General features: G+C 31.0%; 1 protein-coding gene across 1 annotated transcript; it reads left to right on the top strand.

Moving 5' to 3' along the window:
• Positions 1-4,719: 4,719 nt before the first annotated feature.
• On the top strand, positions 4,720-5,922 carry LOC145606880 (F-box protein CPR1-like). The gene has a single exon (XM_081662721.1). The coding sequence runs from the start codon at positions 4,720-4,722 to the stop codon at positions 5,920-5,922; it is 1,203 nt and encodes a 400-aa protein (XP_081518847.1).
• The last annotated feature ends 4,518 nt before the right edge of the window (positions 5,923-10,440 follow it).

Below are 10,440 nucleotides of genomic sequence, written 5' to 3'. Positions count from 1 at the left end.
CATTATGATTTCCAAAGTAGTTTTCAGGTTTCATTCAACTATAAACATCAGGCACAAATTTGTATTCTGATGCATTCTTGACTACTTTGCCTTGATTGATCTGAATCGCTAATTTTCTGATTCTAGAGACCAATTTGGAGGCTGCCTACTCTGTGGCTTTGGGAATTCGTCGGCCAATTCTAGGTCTTGATTAATAAATAGCTTGATTAATGTGTATTCTTTGTTGTTTACACATTGAAAATTTAATTTGATAGCTACATTCAAAGTGAAGTTCCCTTTTTTTTTGGGTGGGGGGGAGTTTCTGATCTTAAAATGTAAGAATTTGTGTTATATGGGTGAATGTGTGTTTATATAGTGTACTATTTGTTACGCGAGCAACTCTAATGGTTGTAGTTAGGGACTTGCTTGCAAGTTTCAAAAGTTTCTAACTACTATCTTGACCATTGGAGCTAAAATGTACAATTAGCTTGGTTAAGCAAATTAGCTTGACCAAGTTAATTTGCTCGAGAAAGCAGGCTATCGCTTCCTTCTAACCCTCATCGACTGGGGGACCTAAAAGTTTAAAATTTTTGGAGGTTAATATCAATTACATTATACTAAAGGCGAAACCTAAAGAGACACTTGGCAATATAAAATAAAGAGTTTTCCCTCCAAAATAACTTGCTAAATAAACTTTATTTTTATATTTGTATCTAAATTTTGACTCTTAATTTGTACAAAATCTAAAATAAACTTCTTTAAATATCATATTTCCCATTATAACTTTTTTTTTTTTTTTTTTTTTTGAGAGAAGTATTTCCCATTATAACTATTATTACATATTTAATTTTTTTCTTTTACATATATTTCATTTTTTTTTTGAAAGAATATATTTCATACTTTTTAATACAGAGTTTGAGTTTATTTGATACTTTTTTTGGTAAAATTTATTGTCATTATAATTATTTGATAACCGTGCATTGCACGGGGTTTAATCTAGTATTAAATAAAATTAAATTTATAAGGCTAGTTGAGAAAGTCAAGCAGTGGCGGATCCAGAAAAAATATTTAACGGGGTCAAAATACATTCAGTTAATTTTAATGGGGTCATTTGATATAAAAAATAACTAATTTTATTGAAAAAAAAATTAATTTATTAAGAAAATTTCTTTTTTTTTTTTAAATTCAAGTGGGGTCATGGGACCCCACTCAAATGGCCTAAATCAGCCACTGAAGTCAAGCTTATTTAATTAGCAAGCTAATAGCTAACCATTGAGGGACAAAATAGCTATAAAGAGATTTAGCTTGAAATCATAGGTGGCCATGACAAGCTAATTTAACAATTAGCTTACCATTGGAGTTGCTTCGCTCCATTAGAAGTACCCAATTTTACAATATAATTAGCAAACTAACCATTATGTACGTTGTATCTTGTGTAAATACTTGCTCCGCTCCATTAGAACGAAGTACCCAATTGAATAATTAATGAATATATTCGGAGTAATTGCTAGTTGCTAAACGCTAAGACAATTTATATTTCATATTGTATTATGTATTATTTTAGTGGTACTCTGTAGTATTAAGATAATAAGATTGTACAAAGTATTATTTTTTTTAACCAAAATATCCTGTCAATTCCCTTCCATAAATAAATCAACTCGGGTACTAATATGATTCATAGTGGCTAGAAAATTAATGCTGCATCAACATAGCAATCTCTGCAGTGCTATGTGAATATAAAATAGCAATCTCTGCATCAAAAGGAGGAAGGGTTAAAACTATATGGCTTTTGTACATGTTTTCTAAATGTTTGTGATAGAGTATAAAACATATTCCTGGACCTCAACCATCAGCTTAAGCTTTTGGTTGAGATGGTCTTCTAACAGTCTGTACGCCCTTTAGCTTCATTGGAGCCTTTTGAACATTCCTGTAGTTAGGATCCAATGTACTTATAATGTTGAATGAATCTCCCTCCCGGTTCCAGGAGATCCTGGGATCGATTCTCACCCCCGCCCTTGTGGCTCTCTAAACACCAAAAAAAAATTTGTTTAGGGTCAATTTAAGTACCCAAGTAGAATGATTAATTTCCAGATTTTATGATGTGTATTTAGTTTATGTGCCTGTTAAATGTTGTAAACCTGTACTTATGGTTTTGATATCACACTAGAAAACCAAATTTTCATGACTTTAAATGAGTTTTTTTTTTTTTTTTTTTTTTTTTTTTATAAGAGAGTTTAAATGAGTCTTACTTTTAATACAATACTAGGTTAGCTCCCGTGCAATGCACGGTTATCTACAGTTATATATAATTATAGATTATTGATTGATAAGTATTTTATTATAAATTAGTCAAGAAATAATAAAAGTATGTGATATGTCGATTTTTTTTTAATTGTAACTTCTAATACACAACTAAAACAAAAAGTTGGCAAAAAATCAAAGCTATATATTTTCTTGCTATAAAGTAGGTTACAAATTACTGCGAGTATGATTTTTGGTTTATATTTTAGAAAGATTTGAGAAATCTTTTTATTGTAATTATTATAATTACTACTTTTTAATATGGAATATGTATATAAAATAATGTTATTTTTGTAAATAATTTGATTTCTTTAATCAATATTTTTTTAGAAAAAAAAGAAAAATAACTAAAGACACACCAAGAGATGACACGTGTCATTGCTGGTGTGTCTTTTAGTATATAGTTATTGACTACAAACCTTAATTTAAAAAATACGAATATTGCAATTTCAAAATGAGTGCATATCTTTAACTAAGAGAACTTTAATTGAAATGCGAATATTAATGAGATTCAAGCTATATTGCTCGGGCTTCAATGCTATTGTGGCTTGCATTGTGTTGGTATGCCATTAAAAATATTGTAACACAACATTAATTTAAGATATCTTGAAGGTCGGCCTTCCTACATTATCTGCTTGTCATTGTTCCTTACTAATGACATATACATATATATATATATACATATATATATATATATATATATATATATATATAGGGGAAGGCTCTTGTGAGAAATTTTCTTATGTGAGAATTTTTCTTATGTGAGAACACTCTTTATGTTCTAAATTTTTACTCATATGTTCTAATTTTTAAATATAATGTTCTAAACTTTTCCTTAGGTGATCTAAATTAAATCAAATGTTCTAATTTAGTACTCACATGTTCTAAACCATAAATTAGTTAAGTTTGATGTCATAAATTTTAAATAACTTGTTCCAAAATTTTAACTTATATGTTCTAAATTTTAAAACGTATGTTCTAACATTTTTAATTATATGTTCCAGATTTTAAAGCGTATGTTCTATTTTTTTTATACGTATGTTTTAAATTCTTTACTCACACTTTCTATATTCTATGTCAGTTTGTTCTATATTTTTATTCACATGTTCATAATCTTAAGTCAAATGTTCAAAATTTTACTCATATGTTTAAAATTTCATATAGCAAATTTTTTAAATTTTTAATCACTTGTTCTAATTCTAAAATAAGATGTTATAAACATATTACTCACACAAATGTTCTAATTTATTACTCATATGTTCAGAATTTTAATTTGAGCCACATGTTCTAAATTTTAACTCGCATGTTCTAAATTTTTACTCACATGTTCTAAAATTTTACTCACATGTTCTAAATTTTAAATCAGTTCTCATATAAGTATGAATTCTCACATATGGACCTATTCTCACCGGATCCCTCCCCTATATATATATATATATATAGATACATATATATATATTGACGAAAACAAAAAATAAGAAAGTTTTCCCCCATCGCTTAGGATGGAATTTGCAAACCATAAAACTCGTGTGGTTTAGCGGCCCTTCACCACAAATCCACAAAATTTACCTTTGAATCAAGCTTATCTAGCAAAACTAGAATGATTAATTAATTTATTTTATTACATGATAGGGTCAACCAGACCCTAACCGAAGGCTCCTATCACAAAAAAAAAAAAAAAATAAATAAATAAATAAATAAAAAATAATAAAAAATCTAGTTGGCAATACCGTAGGGCTGAGCAAAATTATCTGAAAAATCGAAAACCCGAACTATTAACCGAACCGAAAATTAGGGTGCCCGTTCTGACAACCATAACGACTCGGGTAATTTGTTATCGGGTACGGACTGGTTATCGGGTATCATTCTAAAAATTACGGTTACTCGTTTCGATCCGATAAGCAATTTTTTTTCCGACTTAAATCTATTTAACCAAAATCTAAAAATTTTACTTTACTTCATAATCACTTCATAATTTAAATGATTAGTAACATTATTAGTAATTTAGTCATAATCATGTGGTATTATTGTTCATTAGTGTTGAATAATATCGTAATAACTTAATTATAAAGTCTAAATTTTCATTATTGGATATCATTTTAGGTACTCTATAATTGATCTCAAAAAATCCGGGTATTCGAAGTTCTGGTAAAGAAACTTATCAATTTGGTTAATGGATATCATTTTTAATGTTATTGGTTATCGGGTACCCGAACCAATAGTGTTAACGGTATGGGTACCCGACCCATGCTCACCTAATCCTTAAAAAAGAAAAAACCACTTATAAATACTGACCTTCGTACTCGTATTAATTACGCTGTAGTTTTGTCTTCAGTCATTTCAAAACAAAGCATTTGTTATACTCCAACTGTATTGTTGCCGCCAAAACCACCACCATTTCCTCTCTCCGCCATAACCGCCGCCGCTAAACCCAACTCCATGTCTTCACCGCCGCAAAAGAAGCAGAAAACCGCCGCAAAAACCCAGTTTTCAGACATTCCGGACAACATCATTCTCTGGGAAATTCTCCCAAGATTACCCGCCAAAACCCTTGTCCGATTCAAAAGCGTTTCTCGTGAATGGAATGCGTTCATCTCAAGTACCCAATTCGCCGAAACCCATCTTACGCACTTATCTTCGAGGTCTGTTCTTACCCTTAACTATTCTACCAACTTTGAGGCTCTTGATTATGGAAAATTCCCAGATCTTGATAAGCGTTTCACCAGATTTGGCCCTAATAATCGTTTAATTGCTCCCAATACATCTTATTATGCACCTTTCTATGCTTTGGTTGATTCTTGTAACGGTTTAGCTTTGTTGGTTCCTCGTATTATACAAGCTGATTTTCGTTTTGTGGTTTATAATCCTGTTCTTGGTCAAGACCCTAACGCTGTTATTGAGATTCAAAATCCTCAAGGATTTCATATTCCTAATCATCGATTGTCATGTTATGACTTTAGTTTTGGGTTTGGTTATGTATCATCTCATAAGGATTACTACATTGTGGCCATTAAGTTTCCTAAGTGCTTAACTCATCCCGAGGTAGTTGCCTTTGTATACTCGTTTAAAACCCGAGAATGGACAATAAAGGAAACACCGCGAAAAAATCAGAAAAATAGGCTGGTATTGAAAACTAACTGGTTTAGAAGAATTGGAGTTTTAGTGAAAGAAACTTTGCATTGGGGTGTTGCAGTTGGAGAGGACAAATGTATTCTTGTCTTTGATTTGGCTAATCAGGGGGAGTTTACAAGGATGGCACTGCCTTGTGATGATTTTGGGAAAGGTGTGTTATATGCTTTTAGTTTGTGCTGTTTGAATGATTGCTTGTGTGCTTGGGGATTATCTGATCGAGGAGAAATAATAGAGATGTGGATGATGAAAGAATATGGAGTGCAGAAATCATGGACCAAGTTGTTTACTTGTAGACCGGTTGGTTGTCTCAATTTTTTTGGATTGACCAATTCTGGAAGGGTTTTGGTTTTCTACTCTAGGCATGGGCGTAAGCTAATGCTTGCTGACTTCAGTCGCAATCCTCCAAAAAAATTTTTGGTTCCTAATTTTGTGGACAAATTTGATGTAGTGGATTATGTTCAAAGCCTTGTGTCACCTCTTGCTGTAACTGGAAGGGAAGAGGGTGGATGACGGTGTTGATACATACATTGTGAAGACGGCGGATGTAAGTCTTTGCTGAGAAGCTTAGTTACTTGGGTTGGATACATAAATTGCGGAAGTTAGCTGCTTGTGTTGGTACATAAACTGTGAAAAATAGTTGTTCATAGACATATATTGTGAAAATTAGTTGCTACTGTAGGTACATACATTGCGAAAATCAATTGCTCTTGTAGAGATACATACATCGTGATATATAGTTGCTGGTGTTGATACATACATTTGTCATTCTGTAGTTATATTTTTCTAAGTCTTTTAGGATGTGGTACTGCAAATCAGTGAATAAACCTTAGCTGATTGTCTCTTGAATAATAAGACAGGTTAGCAGAATTTTGCTATCCTGAGCTGGCAATGTATATGAATTGTGTTCTTGGTTTGATAAATATTTTGTGAATTTTCCATCTCTTTTATTGTAGATTTGATCACAAAGTAGTTCAACTATCATTTGTTATTGTAGCAAAACCAAAGAATAATACTCTTGTTTAAAATGTTATCTTGAATTTCAATATTCTTGCGAACAAAAAATTCTGGTCAGGTGGTCTTCTGGACTGCACCTACGAAGCTGTTATGTTACTAAGGTAACACATGTCAAAGCTGCATTGTTTTGTAATTGATGTAATTACTGGTTTCTACATCAGTATTTGGCATTTTGGCTAAATGAAGTGTTGCAGACTGTTGTGTTGTGGACTAAGAATATGATCAGTACTCTACAGTAATGAAACCAGGGTTATGTAGTGGTACGTCATTTACTGCAATAAGTAGAGCAATGTGAGTATTTGTTAGAAACCTTGTTCTGAATTACGGAATATTAATTTTGTTTCATTTTTCATTTCACATCTTGCCATGGATCATGGGGTTTAATATTATTTGTGTCTGCATATTATATCTTGATTTCGACGTTTATATAGTGAAGGTGCTTATTTCAGTCTGGATTCCCTTGCAAATAGTCTTGTACACAGTTGCAAGTTCAGCCTGTGACCAATTGACAATAACTGTGTGTTTTGTTATGTACTAAATCCTATATTGTATACTGCTATTTGAGTTTGCTGATTTGTATATTTTCAATAGATATGATAATTTGTATATTTGTTTCCATGATTTTAAGCTTCAATTTATCATATTGTATCATATATGTTGGATTTTCCAAAGTGTTTAAACCCGAAAGCTTTCCCAAACTGTGCCTTCATCATGATTTCCAAAGTATTTTTCAGGTTCATTCAACTATGAAGCATGTTAGAAAGTCACTATTAGAAACAACATCAGGTTTAAATTTTTATTGTGATGCATTCTTGATCAGTTCATGAAATGGACTACTATGCCTTGATTGATCTGAATCGCCATTTTTCTGAAAATTTGGAGGCTGCCTTCTATGTGGCTTTGGGTATCCGTCGTCCAATTCAAGGTCTTGATAAATAATTAGCTTGATTAATGTGTATTCCTTTGTGGTTTAAACAGTGGAAATCTGATAGTTAAATTCAAAGTGAAGTTCCCTGATCTTAAATTGCAAAGAATTTGTGCTATATGTGTGGATATTTTGTGTATCATTTCTTCGGCTTATGTACGTTGTATCTTGTGTATATACTTGCTTTGCTCCACTAGAAGTACCCAATTCAAGAATTAATGACATGTTCAAAGTAATTGTTAATTTGTTGGTTACTAAGACGACAATTCATATGCATCATGTATTATTTTACTTAGACTCTGTAGTATTAACATTATGACATTTTTTCTCTCAAAAAAAAAAAAAAAAAAAAAAAAAAAAAAAAAAAAAGATTATGACATTTAAGGCCCCGTTCTTTTTTTTTTTTTTTTTTATTAAGGCCCCGTTCTATTCATCTTATTTTTGCTGAACTTAAATTATTTTTACTGAAACAAGATTATATATGTTGAACTTAAATTATTTTTACTGAACTTAATTAATTTTACTGAATTGGAATTATTTTTGTTGAACTGAAATTATTTAAATTGATAAATTATTCTTTAAGAAAATTGAAGTTTACTTCTTTGAACTTATTTTTACTAAACTTAAATTAATTTTATTGAACTGAACTTATATTTAGGGTCTGTTCTGTTCACCTTATTTTCACTTATTTCAGGTGTAATAAGTTCAGATAAGTACAGTTAAGTTCAGATAAGTTCAGATCAGGTCTAATAAGTTTTAATAAGGGTTAATAAGTTCAGATAAGTTCGGGTAAGTTCAGATAAGTTCGGGTAAGTTCAGATAAGTTCAGATAAGTTAAGATAAGTTCAGATCAGTGAAAATCAGGTGAATAGAACACACCCTTAATAAACTGAAAAAATGAAAAGATTAGGACCTAAATTTAATAAATATATAATACTATACGAAGTATTAAGAAACGTCTATAATTTCCTTATGATACGACCGTCAATTAGAAAAATAGATTCAAGATCTTTTTTTTAACCAAAATATCCTCTCAATTTCCTTCTTTTAATCCTTTTTTCCTTTCAAATAATAAAAAAGTCAAACCATTTATATTAAACCAGCTACCTGTTCAAAGCTGGTAAATGATGTTCGGGTCTTTCTTAGTCCGATACGATTTTGAGTTTGCGGTTCAAGTTTGAGACGGGTGTGGATCTTGTATTCTTTGACCGCATTAGTGTTGAATTGATTTTGAATATTCAAGTTAATTTTAGATCTTTATTTTTTAAATAAAATAAACAAAGTTAATTTTAGATCATTGTTTTCTTGGATACTTCCTCTATTTCAAATAATGACATATTTAAAATTTCAAGCATATTAGGTATAAGGTATGGGTTTGGAATGACCAAAACCCATACCTTGTGTTTGTTTATTGAAATTTCATTTTTCAAACCCATACCTCAAACCCCCAAGGTATGGGTTTTTGAAACCCAAGGGGAGAGGTGGGTATGGCTCATACCCATACCTTTAGGGGGGCGTTTGGTTCACCGAGTGGTATGGGGTTGGAATCAGGAATGGGGTTAAGGTGGTATCGGGTTGGAACTTGATACTTAATACCATGTGTTTGGTTTAATTCTGGAATGGAATATCTCACTATTTTCTCCTTTTATTTGATACCTAAGGGAATGGAATGAGCCAAATCCTCCTTCCCCCCAAGGTTTCTAAACCCCATACCTCATGGGTTTGAGGTATGGGTTTGAAATTCATATTTTTAACAACCAAACATATGGTATGGGTTTTAATCATTCTAAACCCATACCTCATACCTATATTTCGTGAACCAAACGCCCCCTAGGTTTAAAATTAAAAGGAAAACTATTATTCCTAGATAAAACCAAACACATGAAATCAAGTATCAAGTTCCAACCCCATACCACCCAGGTTTCATTCCTCATTCCAAACCCATACCATTGTTTGAACCAAACGCCCCCTTAGTGGTTTTATACGGTTAATTATAAGGAAAATAAGACAGTCAAAAGTAATGATTAAATGTCACATATATAAAATATATTATGACATTAATTAATTTTGAAAATAAGAGCATTGGAAATATGTAAATATTTTTGTAAATAACAATAGTTACATTGGGAATATGCAAATATTTTGATACATGTGGATAGATGCAATGAAAAGTATGTATGTACGAGAGAAATGTGTAGATTAATAATTATTTAAATCTAAGAAATAATTTAAATACTACCTTCGTTTGTTTTAGTTGATATGTTTTGACTTTATGCACTATTCATATAACTTACTTTGATTATATTTTGTGATTTAGTGTTAGATGAAAAGTATGTATGTACGAGAGAAATGTGTCTTGTACTCTTGTTAGCTTCATCTCAACATCTAGTTTTCGAATATCAAAAAGTTATGTTTTTTGCTAATACGCAATTAATTATATATACATTTGAAAGTATGTGTTGGCAAATGTGTTTAAATGAAATGTGTCAACTAATAAAAAGCTGAGTAAGTATAACCAATTAACCATCAAAGGGAAGCATCTAAGATGGCAAACTTAACTTTCTTTTAGAAATGGAGGGAGTACAATTTTAGTTAGTTATGTTTATGCTCGGTTTAGATAATAGGGTCATATTTTGTCAATTTAGGTACTATGTAATATTTCATACTTTGGCGTTGTTTAATTAACACGAGAATAAGTTCCTAAGAAGTTGCATTTCATGAGAGGTCATATTCCTAGGAATTTCATTAGTTTGTTTGGTTAATATAGAAATTTTAAATTCCCATAAATTTTAATCGACCAAGTGGTTAAGCTGCTATGGTAATTTGCTTCCCATATTTTGTAGGAATTAAAAATTGTTAGAAATTGTCACTTCTTTCATTTTTACTTTTATGTGCCAAGCAGATAACTATTATAGAGTCATAACATTTGCTTATCAATTCCCATAAATTTTCATTTCTCCTATTTATATTACTCCCTCCATTCCCTTTTGATAGTCCCTTATGGGAATTTTTACGGGAATTAATAAACACAAATAAGTATAGTAAAAAGTACATTGAAAAAGTAAATTGACATTAAATATGCAAAAAAG

This window comes from Chenopodium album, chromosome 23 (genome assembly GCF_948465745.1).
Source record: "Chenopodium album chromosome 23, dcCheAlbu1.1, whole genome shotgun sequence".
Classification (NCBI taxonomy): domain Eukaryota; kingdom Viridiplantae; phylum Streptophyta; class Magnoliopsida; order Caryophyllales; family Amaranthaceae; genus Chenopodium; species Chenopodium album.
Note: the sequence above shows the minus strand (reverse complement) of the source record. Positions and strands in the feature narration are given on the sequence as shown.

What these genes read in the sequence shown, in the direction of transcription:
- LOC145606880 (XM_081662721.1), top strand. Translation starts at nt 4,720, where the DNA reads ATGTCTTCACCGCCGCAAAAGAAGCAGAAAACCGCCGCAAAAACCCAG.